The 20,241-nt window shown below is 37.7% G+C and overlaps 1 protein-coding gene across 1 annotated transcript in view; it reads right to left on the minus strand.

Moving 5' to 3' along the window:
* Positions 1–20,162, minus strand: part of dph1 (diphthamide biosynthesis 1) — a 107,413-nt gene extending 87,251 nt beyond the window's left edge. Inside the window, exons 1-2 of the mRNA XM_055196630.2 lie at positions 20,021–20,162; positions 15,461–15,610 (exon numbers count right to left, since the gene is read on the minus strand). Coding sequence (XP_055052605.2) covers positions 15,461–15,610; positions 20,021–20,072 — 202 coding nt within the window. The 5' untranslated portion in view covers positions 20,073–20,162. The remainder of the gene's footprint in view (positions 1–15,460; positions 15,611–20,020) is intronic.
* Between the last annotated feature and the right edge of the window lie 79 nt (positions 20,163–20,241).

The following is a 20,241-nucleotide window of genomic DNA, read 5'->3' on the forward strand; positions in this document are numbered from 1 at the left end:
CATAAAGTATATTTTCAAAACTTCTTGCATATGTATGTATATTTTCAAAAACTTCCCAGGGCTTTGAATTCCCAGGGCCTTTTTCCCCCCCGATTCACAAACTTTCAAGGATTTCAAGGACCCGTGGGAACCCTGATACAAGCAAATGTATGTTAGTTATGGAATGGTTGCATTAGTACTGTCACTGTTAATACTGTAAATATGTTTATAAATTGTATAAAATTGCCTTTGTAGGTTTATATACCTGTAGTACTGAAGATCAGTGCTTTTCAAACTGGGGGTCGGATCATGAGATGGTGCCGGGGGGCCCTGTTTTTATTGCATTTTACAAAATTCATTAATTTTTTATACATTCTGCGTAATCAAACCTAAGAAAAATAAGGCTACTAACCAAAAGCACTACGTTTACATTAATATGTTTTAATGTTTCATTAAAAATTTAAGTTATACAATGTTTTATGTCATATTTTCTTTGGTGGGGGCGCAAAGGGATGCACCATACACAAGAGTGGCCAGCATGCAGAAAAGTTTGAGAAGCACTGCTGTAGACACAGTTGATTGAATGTGTGTGTTATATAACATAAATACATAAATGGTACGCGTGTGTAAATTTCTTTAGAAAACTAAAGCTTTAAACAAATGAGTTGGCATATAAAGCAGAACTGCGGCATCACTTGGATGCGTTTCAAACAAACAAACCATTTAAACAGCTGCAAGTCAAACTAAAATTACACCAAACCCAAAAACACAGACAAATGAGAAAAAACCCAACTTTCCATTTCTCTAGAGAACTGAAGAGGCAAAATAAAAAGCTGCCTCTCGGTGTGGAAACAGAGCGACATGCATGTGTAGTTAAACACTGTGAAGGAGAAATCCATTAAATCAGTGTGAAATCACTGTGTATAAAAACAACAGAAGGATGAAAATAGTTTGTGTGTGATGTGAAACCTAAGTAATCATTGTTGGATTCAATGCAGTGACATACGGTAAGACTCATTTATATATTATCCTTGGGGCCTGTGGACACGTTCATGCGGCTATCCTGAATTCAATTAAATGATAATAATTCAATAAGGGAATATGTATTACCAAAAAAGTGAAAAGCAATATAAAGTAAATGATTGAAATCTTCATCATTCTTCAACATATTCATTTACTTCATTAAAACACAGATTAGTATAATACTGCACATGCTTAATAATATGAAGATTTTGATCTGACCTTACATTAAAAAAACCTTGCACTTTAACCAGTGAACACTGCAAATTAATTCTACATGGCTATCGTATATTTTAAAGTGTTGTTAATACAGAATAAACCCAGATGGGGTCCCAAATGCCCTAAATGGTGACTGAACAGAGACATTCACACTATACATTATCCCACGTACATCATTTGGGATAATGATACTTTATAGATACGGTGCTAAAAAGCTGTTATTTTCCATAAAAAGAATTACAAGCCATCAGCCAATATGGCATCATTCTAATGAAATCAATTGTCTGTGAGGCTGAGATATGAGCCTGTGCTTCATTCTTAAATCATTCAGACAGACTCTTTGAATTAAACAGGGTTGATGAACCGCAAAATGCCGACACATGTCTAAGGAGCGTAGTGTTTTTTTATACCCCACACGTCACCATCGTGCTTAGATATCCTGCTCCGTCGTCTTGGAAACAGACTGATGTCCTAAAATTGGAATTGTTACATGTAGCATTCAGAAGATCACGGCGAGTAAGCAATGTAACAAATGAAACGTTTTCAATTATCACCATACTATACATGATGACGTAATAATGTCACGCATGTGTGACGATTCTCTTTTATATCAGTCTGTAAACATGAATGATGCTCTAATAGACAAAGACAACTTTTTAAAGTGAAACTTAACCTTATTTTGTGAACAAGTTCCTCTATATTTGCCTTTTATCAAAGTAACTCTATCTTTTAAATATGGATATTTTAAATCAAGCAATAAATTTAATATTCTTACTGGTTCATATTACAAGTGCCAAACGTCTTGCCCCCGTTCCTTATTAAAACTGAACACTAGCCTTCAGTCAGTGGTGTATTCGTCTGTATGAATTATTAAATATGCACGATGGGACATCACTGCAGTAAAATCAATTACAACTGTGAGCGTTTCACCAAAACACAGCTTTCAAACAGCATTCCACATATGTGAAAACCCAGCTAAAGTCATTTTTAGATGAATTCAGGGTTCCCACACCTTAGTTAACTTCAAATTCAAGGACTTTTTAAGGACTTTCCAGGTCCAATACCCTCAAATTCAAGGACTAAATGTGGGGACACATTTCAAGCGAGAGCAAGGTTACATCGTGTTACCTTTTAAGATACATTGTTACAGTTCACTTTCGAGGGAACTCGCGCTGCGTCACTGCGGTGACACTTTGGAGACGCCTCCAGGGGTAAGTGCGTCTAAATTTGTATATCAAATTCAACCAATGGTGAGGCTTAACGACAAAGACAGGGTGATGCGGCAGCCAGGAAGTATATCGCTATCTGAAATATTGCCAAAGATGGTGTTACAGCGTTACGTAGGAAGTATGGCAAGGGAGACGCAGCGTCTCGTTCCCTTCTCAGGGAACAACAGTTACATACGTAACCAGAGACGTTTTCATGTGTCAAACACAACTATGCAAAAAAGCATAATGGTAGGAATCAACATTCGCATACAGAAGATATAAGCATTTAAAGCAAACAGTTTAGCACGTGTGCTTAAAAAGTCTAGAATTTTTATGATATTATCCTACACTACACAGGGAATAATATGGATTTTTTTTTCAGAAAACTTCTTGCACAAAATAGATTCAAGCACTTTCAATGACCTGTATCTATGTATTCATATTTTCAAAAACTTCCCAGGGCCTTGAATTTTTTTACCCAGATTCACAAACTTTCAAGGATTTCAAGGACCGGTGGGAACCCTGTGAATGACTGTTTTCTACATAAAATCATTTTACATAATGATAAGGACATTCTGTGAAAACATAACCTTGATTTCTTTTATATTAACTGAGTAAGGTCATGTCAAAGATTGAAACCAATGTAAAATAAATGAGTTAAATGAGACTTATTTATAATTATATTATGGGACTTTGGTCTGGATTTCACAGACAGGGTTACATACAGTAAGCATAGGTGCTGTGGGTTCAAGGGCCTATCTCCTACATGTCACACCTTCTAGTAACCTCTTAAAGAGGTCACATTTGATTAAAAAGAGGCATTAAATTTGCTCAAATTTGTCTTAGCTTTCTCTCAAAAACAGGTGGGTCACACGTTCAGGCCCATGTTTAATAAGAAACTTAATAAATAAGCGTTGAATTTACATAAATTTGTCTCAGCTGAAAGGAGACAGAGAAGGATTTAAAGGACAAGGCAAAAACAAAACAAGCTATTTGTTCTGAATGTAAATAAGAAATGAACAGGAAGTGTGATGGATGAAGGTGAAAAGTAACCGAGCTGGTCTGAGCAACTCTCTGATGAAAGGTTAAAAGACTGACCACCTTCAGTCCGGACAGATACAGACAGGTCATTACCTAGGAAAGGGCGAGTTTATTAACAGTAAAAGGTTATTCAGCTCAGTATCGCATCGACTGACAAATCTCTCCATCTATCTATCCTCGGATGGCCCAGCACCAGCTCTGGGCTAAGTGAACACACGTTTGTTTGTACGCCACAGATTCAGAAATGTCATAGGAAATGCCAAAATGCCAGAAGACCCGTCTGACAAGGAGTGTACGCTACGACAAACACAATGCATTGACCAAAATGACTTTCCCACCAGGACTGACAAAAAAAAAAATGCTAGCTCCCATCAAACAATCTGAATGATTGAATGTGCAAAAGTGCAATGAGAAGAGCTAAACAGATAGGATTTGTTAAGTTTTAAAATAAAAAGTTTCAGTACTGAATGCTGATTGGTCAATACAGTGACAGCTATGATGCAAAACATCTGTTCAGATTGTTATTTGTAACTATTTTTCGCTAACACTACAACGCAAGTTGCACTTAACAGTTCAGATTTTATTCATAAAATAACACAGTAATTTGAACCTTATTGCTTAAAAAATATTTCTAGACGGTTCTTTGATAGAAACTACCTAATTTGAAATACAAGAATTGTTTATTAGTCACATATTGTCCATAACAGAGAGGTTTAGACCTGATTTGATGTGGACACTTTCCAGTCTAATTATTCAAATGAATTAATTTGGGAGGCAAGTCCTCTTTGCTGCAAAAAGCAGCATCTGCATTAATCATCAGCAACCGAAGACCCGAAAGAAATTCACAGATAATCACTCAGGCATCCTCATTAGTTGAAATGAGCACATATATTGGTGTTGCTCTGATGTAGCCCAATGAACCAGGGAAAGAGAATAACACAAGATGAAGCATGTTAGTACATTTTTGAATTTTATGCAGACACTGCAGTTTTCGACTTGGGTGCAATGCAAGTTGTTAGGTCATCACAGTTTATCAAAAAATCACGAAATTAAATCTTTCATTAGAGCTGCATTGTGGGACTTTTAAACTGATTTCCGGTTACACTTTAGTATAGGGACCAATTCTCACTTTTAACTAGTTTCTTATTAGCTTGCATATTGGCTGTTTATTAGTACTTATAAAGGAAATTTTAAAGGGATAGTTTGGCCAAAAATGATATTAAACCCATTACATTTGAGCCCTTTTCACACAGACATTCCGTAAAATACACGGGAAAGGCATCCGGGATTTTTCCGGGATCCTTCGATTTTATTGTTCATTCACACTGCCATGATTACCCGGCATCTGATGGTCCCGGAAAGACACGTGACCTGTTGAAAGTCCCGCCCTCTCTTCTACGCAGCATCTGCATATTATTTATTATTTCTCTCTCCAGAAACCACTTGCGTGCATTTTTGTTTATAATAAGATTATAAAGGAGCGCGTGACGCGCCGTTCTAATGCTGGTGAATGATCTCAGCTTCAGAGTGGATATTTGACGAGCTCCCTGATCTCTGCTTTAATACAGTTTTCAGACATTTCTCATCGTGATTGTTTATATGCATTTAAAACCCGCATTTTGAGGAGCTGAACGATATATCTTGTTGGGATGACGCGCGGGTATTTTTGTTTATTATAGCACAAATGAGCACGTGACGCAATCTTCTTTTATGCTGCTGAATGATCTCCGTTGCAACGCAGTAAGTAACGAGCTAACTTATCTAATATCTGCTTCAGTCCAGTTTGCTGACAATTCTCGTTGTGAATGTTGTAAATCCCTCATTTTAAAGAGTTGAACCAACTTCATGTTGCCATGACACGTGCATCCTTACTACGGCACGTGCGTCATTGTTTATGAGTCTCATTTATCATTTCCTGATAACTGCGTCAATATAGTTTGCAACATTTCTCATGGTGAATGTTTATATGCATGTTATCTCTTGTTTTAAGGAGCTGAACCATAACTTTTGTTGTGATCATGCGCGCGTCCTCACTAAGACACGCCCATTACGGCATTGTTTCGGCTTCTTGTTCACACAGAGGGTTTTCCGTATATCTGACTAGGTCCTCTTTCCAGCAACGATCCCAGAAGATTAACGGGACGAGTTTTTGTTCACACAGACGCTTGTCTGGCAATTTAACGGGTATTTTCTGGGACCAAAGGTCTGTGTGAATGGGGTTTTGGAGAGATCCAAGACATTTTCTGAAATAACTTAAAAATATGTTGATCTGAAAAAATGATGGACATATGCATCTCGGACAACTTGGGGGTGAGTAAATCACGGGTTAAAGGGAAACCAGGCAAGTCTGCGCAATCTTTCTCTACGAGCTCCCCCTAGTGTCTGAAAGTTAATTTTTTCAAACACACTGTCGTAAAAATGAACTGTTGTCCCTCCCCCCTCGGAACCAAGTTTATCAGCTTATTTCCAATCCAGTTATGTTTCCCTTCCGTCAAGGGTTTTAGATGCTTCTTCCCCGGCTCTGCCATTTGCAACAATCGCTAGCCGTGTTTAGCTCGCCTGCCTCGGTGTTGTTTGCTGTAAAGTGATACTGCGCGATATCTGAGACTTTGCGAGACTGAAGGACACCGGGTCGGATACAGCGAAGTTGCAAGTGGGGTATTCTTCCTACAGACGGTACAGTAGGGGCAGGCGAGAGAGACTTCATTCGTCCGGTAATGAGTCATTTAACCATATACCGACTTACGAAGATGATTTATTAACATAAAATGCTGCCTTGTGTCCCTTTAAATAACATTTTTGGCCGAAGTATCCCTAAAGAGCAACTGTGGTTGATTCACAATTTTACATTTCCTTTGGTGTGTAAGTGTGTATTAGTAAATGTTATTTAATATGTTAACCATATGCAAAAGGTACAAATCCCACAGTAAGTGGTGACTACCTTATTAGCTATTAATTAGCAGTAAATTAGAAGTTTACTGAGGCAAAAGTCATAGTTAATAATTAATATGTGTTCCCCATACTAAAGTGTTACTGGATATCCTGACAGAAATGCAATATAACATACATACCTATTTTATCAGTGGTGTATAAAGACCTTGCATAATGAACTGTATTGTTTGTATTATCTTAGAATAAGCCATTTTTATCTACATACACTGTGGGTGTCCTTACATGGAAGTCGACAATGTCAGGTTTCTACATTAGCCATAAATGGACAAACTGTTCTACAGCGCGTCTCAGACAACAACATGTTTGTCCTGTGGCAGCTACCATAGCTTTTCTTTGTGTTTTGAAATTTAGGCAGGACTTTGTAGTTTGGGCGGCACGCCTAAGCTGGGAAACCCTACCGCCTTAACTAGGTCGTCCAAAAAAAAAAGTGCTGCACAAAAGGCCGTCAAGCGCATCTCGGAGAATACGCCGGGCGTGCTTCACAACGCAAGCAGGCACGCGCGCCACACGGCCGAAATGAGAAAGATGGGTCCGGAGACTCCGGACCGTCGCTGTCTAGAGGATAACTAGCCAGTTGATAAAACATCTCGGAGAATAGCGCGGACGCGCTTCAATCCACGAGCTTGAACGCGCACCACACAGCTGAAATGAGATAAAGACGTGGTCCGTCATGTCTGGAGGATAGCAAGTTGATAAAACACTTGTGTCTGTCAGAACTGTAAGTGGACTTATGTTTTGGGTTTATTTAAGCCTGTATTATTAAGCTAGGTTTCACGTGCCTGTTGAATCGCTCTTGCTCACGTTATTTATGTGCATTATTTACATGCAACAGTAGTTACACTCCTTTAAGATAATGTAATTAATAGTGGGAAATAATCAGTTTTTAAAATTTTTGCGCTATCTATCATTGTTCGCCTGAGGTTCTACAACATCTGCTTTAGTTTGTGTTTATTAACCCTTTAGTTTCACTTCATCACGCCGCTATTAGATGTAAAAACATTTAATTCATTAATAATCTAGGATTTGTTCTGTCATAGTTTCCTCAAAATTAAGTTTTATTTCAGTGTTTTAAATAAAAATATTTTAATTTTCATCATGACGCGTACGCCCCGCCTCTTTGGTTGCCACGCCCCCTGGTCCCGCCCAACCCTACCACCTTAACTAACAAATTTCTGTGAGGAAACCCTGTTAGGTTGGTTGCAATTCACAATCTCAAAAAAAAAACACATTATACCTTTAACTGAAATATAAAAACCAAATATCTAGATTTGATGCAATTAGCTTGAAAAAGTTGTTGAAACTAGCATCTATGTATATTTATACATTGAGATTCTTCACTTATCTTCTTACATCTTCCCTCTATTCTACTGAATGGTGATAATAGTTACAATTTACTGCTAAATGTAGCAGCAATGGCACATTTATATCACATTTCATTGTCAGTTCTGCAGCTGTATTGCTGTAAAGTGTATAAATAAAGCTGCTAAATTAAACTGAAATTACTGAGTCTAACAGTGAAGTATGTCTCATCATGAGCAGATTTAACAATCGGTGGTGCTAATATAAAACATGATAAAGAAAATTCGTACTGAAACTAAATAGCAGTTTTCACTTTTTACATATGTAACCCTGGACCACAAAACCAGTCATAAGGGTGGGGCTGTCAAAAGATAAATAAACCCTGTAAATGATGTACACTTTTAGCTCTAGGTATTACATTTTTGTTGTACTGGTTGAAGATTTCTTACAGCAATCACTAATGAAAGCGGTCTAAACATAAAAACATATTTGTTCTGTGTAAGTCTCGAGACCATAAAATGTTTGTTTAATGATCATTGCATTCGATCCTGTCTGTCAACCTATGCATTTGCATAACGCTGCCTGTTTGTGCATAAACAACAAGCGTACAAAACTGTTACAAGTTCTAGCAATAATCATCCATAATGTTTATGATCAATATTTTTGGAGTGGTGCAACTTAACATGACAATGCTTCAAAGCTAGTTTGCTATTACTAGCCTCTTATAAATGGCACCCTAGCTTTTATTTATGTTAACAAATTGAACTGTATTGGACCACAAGTCACTGCTTTTCAGGAAATGCATGTCTGAAAAACATTTTTCTTTGAACTCCATCAAGCTGTGACACACACACCACAGAATAATGTGTTCTATATAAAGCTGTGAAAAAGGTCTGTGTTAAACTTGTCAATATACCAATCATGACTCACTAAAGTCATTCTGTTGAATGTCATAAGAACATTGCAAATACAACATATTATGTTACATTTGTGAGGAAACAGATACATATTTACAATCATTACTTAAAGGGATAGTTCAACCAAAAATGAAAATTCTGTCATCATTTACTCACTCTTATGGTGCATTCACCAGCCGCGGTAGAGGCGGCAAAACGCGTTATTCTCGCGTATTTGGATGCTTGAACATTTGAGTTTACTCGCTTCATTGGCGCGTGAAAGCAGCGCGTGAAATTCTCGTCATTCGAGACATTCACACGAAAACTTGCGTCATGGGAGGGGCTTCTGCGACTCCGCTAAGACTCTGCTTGCTTCCTGTAATCACGTCACTACTACAGCAAGGTACTGATTGGTTAACGCGGTGCGGAAATCCGTCTAAGTTTAGATTTTTCAACTCACACGTTTCCCGCAGCAACGCTCAATCGCGTCATCCACGCCGCGCCTAACGCACTACTGCGTGTACCACACCACAGGATGCCTAATCGCGTCTTTGCATTGACTTAACATGTAAATCACTCGCGCTTGCCGCCTCTACCGCGTCTGGTGTGAACCCTGCATTATGTTGTTACAAACCTGTATAAATGTCTTTGTTCTGATGAATATAAAGAAAGATATTTTGCGGAACGTTTAAAAATCAAACCAGTCATGAGCTCCATTCACTTCCGTGGTATTCTTCGTCTTACTTTGGAAGGGAATGGGGCTCATGAATGGTTTGTTTACAAACATTCCTCAAAATATCTTCATTTGTGTTTATCAGAACAAAGAAATTTATCAAGTTTGTAACAACACGATTACAGAATTTTCAATTTTGGGTTCATTAATAGTTCAGGAAATGTAGTGTTTTACCGAAGTCACCTTACAGGACATTTAAAGGTCATCAGCAAACTTTTTATTTATTTCGGCCATTTATTTACATGACAATGGTGTATTGGGGGCATTTGAACATAAACTTTTAAAAATATGTTTAAAGTGTAGACTACAAAAATTTTGTGAAATTTTGTGAAAATGTTGACATCATGCCCATGTGTATTCAGACATCGTGTAACATTGCCAACTACTGGCCTGGCATGCATAATATTTAGGTTTTTTTTTTAAGTTGGATCTGTGTGAACGGCATCATTTTGACGATGTTGTTGTCTGTACATGAGAGACGCAAAAGGAAAAACTTTGCTGTTTTTAATAGGTAGTTGCTGTGCCCTAAAACAGATCTAAAGTTACTTTAATGTTCAGTATAGAGGCAATAAACACAGCTTAACCCAAATAAACAAATACATGAAATGTGCTACATACATACAACATATAAATAGAAAAGAGCCTGTGACTTTAAGTCCTGTAAAACAGACTGTGATTCTGTGTTCAAGACAACACAGGTTTGGGAAAGAGCAGTGGCAGAAAACAATCCAAAGTACGAAGAAAGAAACTGGTCAAATAATCTTTGCCCATTGATCTCAGAGAAAGTGGGGGCATTAAAAAATAAAACCCCTCACAACAAAGAGTCCAGCAGACTGTAGCATTCTCTCCAATCCTCATGAAAGTATTCAGCACAAGCCACCTGCTAACACATTCATCACATCAAACACTTGTCTGTTGTCATTCACATCAATACAGGCCTGAAACTTGCCATTTCTGAGGCTCTAGTACATGATTAGGATTTTTAGTGATTGAAGACTGGCCCTTGTCCTGGACGCCAATTCCTCAGGGTGGACATGTATTCAAATAACCTGAAGCACTTTGTTCTTCTTTATGTTTGAATATTTTAGATGTTTGCAAACCTGACAAACAATAACTTCACAAGCAGCATACCTTCCAATCCAATACCAATGTAACTAAAGACTGTCTGAAGCTAGTGCCCTAAAGAGGAGCCTTCATACACAACTAGCTGTCTGTTTAGTCAATGACTAAGAGTGAGGCGGCAAATAAGCTGCGTAAGATTTCACATTTATCGTAATTTTGATTAATGTGGCCGTGTATTGGCCTGTTCTGGTGACTTTTTGACACCTTTTTCAGAGAGATGGAGAGCACGCTGAGACCTGCCCTTGGGAGAAGTTTGAATCAGCAAGCGGCTCACGGAAAGGAGAGAGGGTCCAGAGTCGACAAAGCGAGACTGGCAAAATCAAGACAGATGAACATGGTGCAATTACAACCTCAAAGCTATAAAAGGTCAATCCACGAACCATGGGGACATTTCTTGGAAAGTAAAGAATGTCAAATTTTCACTGATATTTTTACAGATATGTTGGAACTAGTCCGGTCCAAACACAGGCAAATGGATCACTACATGCTACAATATTACCAGTATTTGGACATAAAGTGGAAAATAAACGGAAGTATTTTAACATAAAAAATGTGAGGACTTCCACAGGAGAACAGGTTAATAATAGCAGTTGTAAAGGATATACTTAAAGGCAGGATAGGCAGGAATTGTCTAAAAAACCTTTTTCCAAATTTGTTTATACTGTCTTTATATATCAATACATAAGTAAAATGTAAGTATTTTGAAAAAGAGAGTATAAAAGTCGAGTGTCTGTAGACCTTTCACGACTGTTTTGGACACAGCTCATTATTTCCATTCGGGACGAAACAAATGATTGGCTTGGGTGACTGTCACTCTCTCTCACAACTATGGCTACCACCCCTGTTGCTACAGGATCTGCCCAAACATGCACACACCCGATTAATTTGAGAGTGCACGAGGCACGAAATCTAGGAAGAGCAAAAGTACGGCAGAGAAAGAGCATTCAGAACTCACAGTACCTGCATATGCAGTCAGCAAAGGCAAACGAGGCAAAAAAAAGGAATAAACAAAGAAATCAAACGAGAGTAAATATCGCGTGGCCTATCCCCGAGTCGATGGTGCGGTAGCGGTATTGTCTCCGGAGTGTAGTCCTCATCAGAGTCAACAATGCTTTTATCACGGAAACTCTTACATGCAAAACACTGTATATGTTATGAATCTTCCACAGTGTAACTGATGGTAATGAAAAAAACTTGTATCAATGCATGCTGTTTTAGTTTTGTCTTATAAATTTAACTAACTCGTTTGTTACCGAATCAAACAAAATATATTTTAAACTTTACCAGTATCGACATGCTAGCTTGATAGTGAGTACTAAAAGCCATCCTATTTGTTTATATTCATAGTGATAAAGTTAGGTGTATTATTACATGTGATTCTGCCATGATGTTACTACATGCACCGCGCTCCTTCCTCTCCGCTCGTCTGAGGTAAATGCTGCTCCCAGCAGAGCGGTCGGCGTCGCACGTTCATGTGTTTTGGGGGTGTGGCTTAAGAAGAAACCCAGAAGGGAGGGGGTAGAGTAAATGGAAATAATTAGCTGTGTTTAAAACAGTCATGAGAGGTCTTACAGACACTCGATTTTTATACTCTCTTTTTCAGAGTACTTACATTTTACTTATGTATTGGTATATAAAGACAGTTTAAACAAATTTGGAAAAAAGTTTTTTTTAGACTTAAACCTGCCTACTCTGCCTATAAAGAGTACAGTCTTTTTTACGTGTACGCAAATACGCACACAGTCGAAAGCACAGCCTTGCAAAGTATAGTTTATTTGACTCGTACATGCTCATGACGCATACACATTGTGAAAAAATGCATTGCATCTCCTGGGCGACATACTACATTCTCCTGTTCCCGCATTCGCGACCTACGCATACAATGCACGTGGGATATTAAAAACTTCTGCATGATGACAAAGACTTCATCATGCGCACATATAGATGGTTTCATTGAACGCACGTGCGTTGTCGCGGTTACTGTGCGATCACACCAATGGGGGAAGAAGAGCCAAAAAATGCGCTATTCGCACTTAGTTGGATGCTTGAACATTTTGAGTTTACTCGCTTCAGTCACATGTAAAATTGTAGTCATTCCAGATTTAAATTTGCGTCATAGGAGGGGCTTACCAGATTGTTCAACCTCCTTACTCACTTTCTTCCAAACAAGATCCTTTTAATTCCTATTAAAGTATGAAGATGTCTTGTATAGCAATGATGATTGTCCTCTATTGTTTTGTTTTTCTGCTTCCGCTCGCTTCCTGTAATCACAGATTTTTCAAATCGCGCGGATCACGCGTCAACACTCAATGCGTAGGATGCCTTTTTGCGTGTAAATCATCCACGCTTGTGCCTCTTCCGCATCTGGTGTGAACGCACCATTACGTGTCTGGTCGGAACTTTACTTCCGGTTTCTGTTTGTTTAATGGTCTGACTAGTGGCTCTGGAACAAATACCTTGTCGAAAATAACAAATGTTTTGTTTCCTAAAGACAAGGGAAGATGGCAATCATGGATCACCGCTACGTGACGGGAGGTTTGGCAGCCGGTTTGCAGTTAACATTGTACACATTATAGTACACATTTTACACAGCAATGTTAGCTCAGTGTCGTTTTTTATACGCTTTAGCTATGAAATATGAACCAGGGTTCCCACACCTTTGTTAACTTCAAATTTAAGGACCTTTCAAGGACTTTCCAGGTCCAATACCCTCAAATTCAAGTAAATGGGGACACATTTTAAGTGACAGCAAGGTTACATTGTGTTTCCTTTAAAAATACATTGTTACAGTTCACTTTCGAGGGAACTCGCACTGCGTCACTACGGTGACACTTTGGGGACACTTCCGAGGGCTTCTGAATGTCAAATTCTACCAATGGTGAGGCTTAACGACAAAAACAGGGTGGTGCAGGAGCCAGGAAGTATATTGCTATCTAAAATATTGCCAAAGACGGCGTTACAGGGATGCAGGAAGTATGGCAAGGGAGACACAGCGCCTTGTTCCCTTCTCAGGGAACAATAGTTACATACGTAACCCGAGACGTTTTTCATGTGTCAAACACAACTATGCAAAAAAGCATTTTGGTATGAATGAACATTCGCATAAAGAAGATATAAGCATTTAAGGCGAACATTTTAGCACGTGTGCTTAAAAAGTCTAGAATTTTTATGATATTATCCTACACTACACAGTGAATAATATGATTTTTTTTCCAGAAAACTTCTTACATAAAATAGATTCAAGCACTTTCAATGACCTGTATCTATGTATGAATATTAAATAATATTTTTTTTTTTTCCACAGATTCACAAACTTTCAAGGATTTCAAGGACCGTTATCAGAAATAAACTACTCTAAAAGGACTTTGTGGTTATTGATTCTTAGCAGAGTTTACCAGAAGTTTGTGTGTTCCACGAAAGCCGCTTGTTTATGTTGTTATTCCTGAAACCGTCTATACTTCGGCCTTAAGTACACAAATGCTTTCAAGCTATAAGTAAACTAAACTCTATTTCTAAGAGCATGGCAACCCTGGGAACAGCTAGACATCCTCGAATAATTACTTGAATCGCACCAAGAAACTGTATGACACCTCATTAGAGCACTTTTAAATGAGCTATAAGTGTTGCTTTCAGAGGGGAATAATTTTACAGTAGGCTGACAGCATCCTCACAAAACCACTTACAGAAGTCACCACAGACTACATAATACACTTTCGAAAAAACAGACTACAATGTTTAAGTCTGATAACCTGGGTTAAACACTGGGGGAATGGATTAAAACACAACGACATCTTGGATCAATCTTGGATCAATTAATTCATATATTTCTTATAGACCACATAGCTTGTTGAGTTTAAATCATGTTTAATTTGTTAAACCATGTTAAAAAGCCAAATGAAAGTCAAATCACTGTTTAAAGAATATGTCAAGCTGCCATGTAGAAAAAAGGTCTTTTAGACGACGGCAAAAAGAAAACGTTTCTTTTTTATTCAGCAGAATCAGCTGATGATTAATAAACTAATGACTGAACATTTTCCACATTTTGCTGAAGCAAAATCCTTACAAAATTAGGTAATTATGCCCTTTAAATGTCATTATAAATTTCACCAATTTTCCCAGCTAGTATAAAGCAGTCATTTAAAGCTTACGCTTTGTTCCAAAAACAGCTAGAAGACTTGAAGTTCAAATAATTTTTATTTAATTATGCCTTTGGAAATCTCTTAAAGGGGACTTTGGTTTTCCCAGAGTACGTATGTGAAGTTTCAGCTTAAAATACCCCACAGATATTTTATTATAACATGTTAAAATTGCCACTTTGTAGGTGTGAGAAAAAAGTGCAGTTTTTGGGTGTGTCCTTTAAAGTGCAAATGAGATGATGAATGCAAACACTGATCGTCATAATGGTAGTTTGTTGAAATTTAAACTCAATTGTGCTGTCAATTATTTTCTCTCTGCACTAAATGGCAGTGCTGTGGTTGGATAGTGCAGATTAAGGGGTGGTATTATTATAATAAGATCCCCTTTTGACATCCGGGGGGGGGGGGGGGGGGATTTCAATGACCTATTTTTTCACATGCTCGCAGAGAATGGTTTACCAAAACTAAGTTACTGGGTTGTTCCTTTTCACATTTTCTAGGTTAATAGAAGCACTGGGGACTCAATTATAGTACTTAAACATGGAAAAAAGTCAAATTTTCATGAAATGTCCCCTATAAGTAATTATTTTCTGTTTGCTTGAAAAAAGTGCACAACATTCATCCATATACAGTTCACAGAAAACAGAGACCTATACTTTGAAATCCTGATGTATTATTCAGCAAAGAGATAAAATAATACATCTCCACTGTAGATTTAACGTTACCTAAATCTCTTGGGATGAATAACAAACACAATAGCTGCTGGTCTGCAAGAAACTTTAAGCCATCATCATACAGCCTACAGTCACAAAATGCAGGTATACATAAAATGCAACTTGATCTGAGCATACTCACCCCTCTTTGCTTTGGCTTGTCGCACCCGCCATATTGTTTTGTGGATCTCAAAATTGTAGTTGGCTGGCAAAGTCTTGATGGCGTCGGTGAGCTCTGGATCTTTGAGGATCTCATCAGGAATCTGATTGGCCACTCTTCTTGGACCTCGCACTATAGTAAAAAGACAGCATGAGAGTTGCTGAATTAACTAGAAAGAGACAAACTGCATTATGAATTATTACTAAACTCATAGCTAATTTCTCATAAGCGAAGATGATGAACATCAACATGACACAAAGGGCATGTGAGTGCTATTTGACCTGTTCCTAGGGTGGTCAAAGTCAAAAGACACCACCCTTATATGATACACTGGTCCCTAGATAATCCCTCCTCCAAACTATATATTTATAGTATTTTGTCACTTTCTGACAGATTAATTACGTTAGCCTAGTACAAAATAAGAGCACACATCTCAGCAATCAACAATAGTTTGACCTGTCAATCATATCCATGATGAGGCACGAGTATTTAATATTTTAATATTAAGAGTTAGTAGTTTGTTTAAATCCCTAAATCTCAGTACTGTGTGTGTAATAGTGACACATCAAGTGACATTAAAACTCTTATTGCATTAGGAGTAAGCTATATAGCCTACATCATGTGCACAATGAGTGAGCAAGTCCCTACAATGACTTCTCAAATCCAAAATTAATCATCACACAAATCAATCAGCGAGCAAAAAGGACAGCAGCTAAACTGAGAGGTCAGCTGTCAACAGAGTCTGTGTCACTGACATCCATTTACTTTTGAAGTCGGTGACAGATAGACCATTTGAAATGTATTTTCCAGCTATGTATTGTGCAATATCTAAAGTTGCCTGAATGATGATATGTACACGCATATTTTATTTAAGTGGCTATTATACAATAGCTAATAGCTGTAGAACCTTTAAAAATTACAATTATTCACTGTTATCTAATAATTTATATGAATCCCTAATATATTTTACTGAGACTATATGTTAGTCAGTTAAAAAAGCTATTTTTAAGCGAATGGGAACTTAACCCTACTGCAATCCTTCCTATTCAGATGAAGTAATGGAAACAAGCTAAAAAAATCCCTTTGTAATCTGAATTTGTTTAGCGTCTCTGCTGTGATTCTGCAGACTGAGGGGACGGGAAAAAGAAGTGACAGTAAGATGAAGAGGACAGACATGAGATCTGACAGCAGCAGGACTGATGGTTAATATATAAAAACATGATCATTTATCAAATGCTCACTGCAGTCATGTAACGCAAGGACACTGCTGATCCGATATAAATATATTTACAGGCCTGGAAATGGGGGGACAGAGTCCAGGGAGTACATTGGAATGGAGTTATACCTCAAACTGGTTAGAATTTTTTAAATGGTGCAATTGAAAAGGAATTATATATTTAATCAACTTGTTAGCATTTAGAAAATGAGTTTTTTATTGCAACTCTTATTTTATAATGCATAGTTAATTTCAGATTTTCCTCTTGTTTAAAATATCTGTACTAAGGCTCCGGCCCATTTCTACCCCCTTAAAAATTCCACTTGGTTTTAAGTGCCCTCAACGAGGGAAGTGGGGGTTCAAATCTTTCCCTATGAAATGGGACACACCACTATATGGAAAGTAGCGTAGCGAACGTGCTCACCTACGTCACATGCAGCTTGATTATTATTAATATGATTGAACTCTCGATAAGCCCGGGTTATACGGAACACACATCCTGAATATTGACAAAACTTCCCAGATCAAATGTATATATGATGGACAGTAGGGCTGGGTAAAAATATCGATTCATCAATGCATTGCAATTATTTGTTTCTCAATTCAATATCAATTCATCAAATCCTATGAATCGATTCAGCCTCCCCGGCAAGTGGCGGCGCTGTGGGCAACACTCTAGTGAGAGCGTTCAGCGTTGTACAAGACGCGCTTTATCAAAACAGAAAGATCAAAGATGGCAAACAGCAGCACTTCTTTCAAGCCTGCACCATCATCGTGATCAAACATTAGTAATACTACACACATTATTTAAAAATATACTCGGGTACTTAATTGCTTGTGCATCGGCTTATTATTGAATCGATACCGAAGCAAGCAAATCAATATTGAATTGAATCAAATCCAATCGAAGCCTCAAAAATCGAATCGAATTGTGAAATTCCTAACAATACCCAGCCCTAATGGACAGACTCTCACGAACCAGTCGGGTGACGTCATCAGATAGCTTCGTGAAATATTTTGTAACATACGGACTACCGGCACATCCGGGAACTTGACTGTAAATTTCGTCACCGCCCCTTTTCGGGGGATAAAACGCAGCGCTTCCATTGGCTTCCATTCAAAATAGCAGAACAAAGCAACGTTTTTACAAAGCCGGCAGGCGTAAATAACTTATGAAATCACTCAGATTAAACATGTTGAGTAATTATCTGTCCACCCTGCTTCCCATAGAGCGCGAATGATACATTAACACATTTAATTTGGTCAATATAAAAACATGTCCCTTTCATTCTCCCAGGGTCAAATTTGGGTAACAACGCTGAAAATCACTAAGGCTAGTTGTATGGCTGGACGGAAAAGTGCACTCCGTACTCTAAATATAAAGACATAATATATAAATATGAAGTAACTTTCAAATACGAAGTAAAATCATTCACTTGCTTCCCTGCAGACTCGATGAGGTACGAGTAAATGTCCGGATAAGACACCTCTGGCCAATAGGGAGCGTTGTTACACAAATTTGACGCTGCCGGCTGTGTACGAGCGTTGCTTTGTTCCGCTATTTTGAATGGAAGTCAATGGAAGGTCTAGTCTTTTTTCCACCAAAAGTGGGCGTGAACCTGTTCAGAGACATTCTATGACGTTGCGCCGGTTGTGCGTATTAGTGTTCAAAACTTCACAAACACAAACGTGTTCAAACATATTCCAACAATTTCCAGAATTTTAACATGCTTATTTGCGAAAATATAGTTGTTCTTTTTCAGGGGCGTCCGCCATCTTGGTCGAAAAGTTTGACCAGCTCGTCTGTGCTCGCAAGGTATCCTGGGTAATTTCATCTCCCACTTCGTTTTAAGCCTGCATCGGTCCTGACTACATTTTGAGGGTTGATTTTAAGGGGAAAATAGCACTCCATCTTGCTCCCTGAAGTAATGGGATGCCCTGCCCCTACACGTGCAAAAGCAAGGGTTAGGGCAAAAATGTATTGGGATGGGCACTAAAAGTTTTAAGACCCCTTTCACCACTTCCTGCTCACTGTCGATGAATAGTTAACCAAAAATGAAAATTTACCCCTATTTTACTCACCTTTGTTCAAGCAAACACAGTCAGAGTTATATTAAAAAAAGAAATCTAGCTCTTTTCAACTTTATAATGGAATTGGATAGTGCCCCATTTTTAAAGCTCCAAAAAGTGCATCCAATCCATCAATCAAAAAAATCCTCTCAGTTAATTTTGTAATCTTAATAATCACATATATACATAGCATCTAATTTTCTTTTTATAGCAAAAATACATGGAAATATACACGCATATTACCTTATATTTAAGGTAAATCTAAGACAGATTTCCAGAAGGAGTAAAATATTTGCGTGGCTTTTTGAACGACTGTTATGTACTATAGGCGATGACGTCACTGCCTGCAAAAAAACGGACAAATCTTCAAATCCCATGTAAACGGTTTCTATAATAAGCAGATTTTTGATAGTTATCCGCTTATTCTGTGCATGTAAACGCACTTATTGACTTGCGTTAAATGGATCACAGAGCAATGGGGTTTATGCAAAATATCTTCTTTATTGTTCTACTGAAGAAAAAAATTCACCAACATATCGGATGGCCTAATGGGTGAGTAAATAAACAGCAAATTTTTACTTTTTGGGTGACTATCCCTTTAAAGGTTTGGTTACAAAACAAGCTACTGTACGAAATATTCACAATGGGAGAGTGTTGGATACCGAAAATGATTTAAGAAACGTTTTGATTTAAAATAAAACATAAAGTTCCACAATGTAATGCATTTGGATGACATGCTATTTTGCTATTATGCTATTTTGTTAACTTTAAATTTTAAACAACTTAAAACAATTAGACTTTAAACAACTTAAAACAATTAGAAAACAACTATAAAAGATAAAATATGTAAGGTAACAAGCAAAAATATAAAATCACTATTTTGGACAACAAAAATTATAAAAAGCAACGAAATTATTATGTTTTTAAAATATAGGAAATTGGATTATGAAAAAAAAAACACGCGTTACAGCATCAGTTTAAAACAGTTTCTAACATACAGCCCTCGTGACAACTCTACCGGGAAACAAAACGACGCCACTCTACTACGTATTATTTGTAACGTCTAAAATTATAGATTGCATGAAGACATTTCTCATAGATTCATTCAAAGTGAAAGTATCGTAGGCTGTGTCACATAAATGATTCTGTTAGCATTAGCGTCTGCTAAGTTCCTTAACAAAACAGAGAATCTAAACAGACATCACAACCCTAATGACATCGCGAAGCATTATGATATCAAAACATTATTTTGTTACCATTAGGCTTTTTTGTAGCGACCGCTTCAATATCAGTAGAGGGAGCCGCCATCTTTTCCTAAACAACTGCACGTGGATTCAGAAAAGGCATTACCTATCGAGCACAGAACTGTCAAGTGTCGATGTCATCGATGTAAATAACACATCCTAGGACATGCAATTCATGCATACAACTTTTAAATTGTTCTTTTATCTCTAGAAATATGCATTAAAATGACTAA

The sequence above is a fragment of the Misgurnus anguillicaudatus genome, chromosome 24 (genome assembly GCF_027580225.2).
Source record: "Misgurnus anguillicaudatus chromosome 24, ASM2758022v2, whole genome shotgun sequence".
NCBI lineage: Eukaryota > Metazoa > Chordata > Actinopteri > Cypriniformes > Cobitidae > Misgurnus > Misgurnus anguillicaudatus.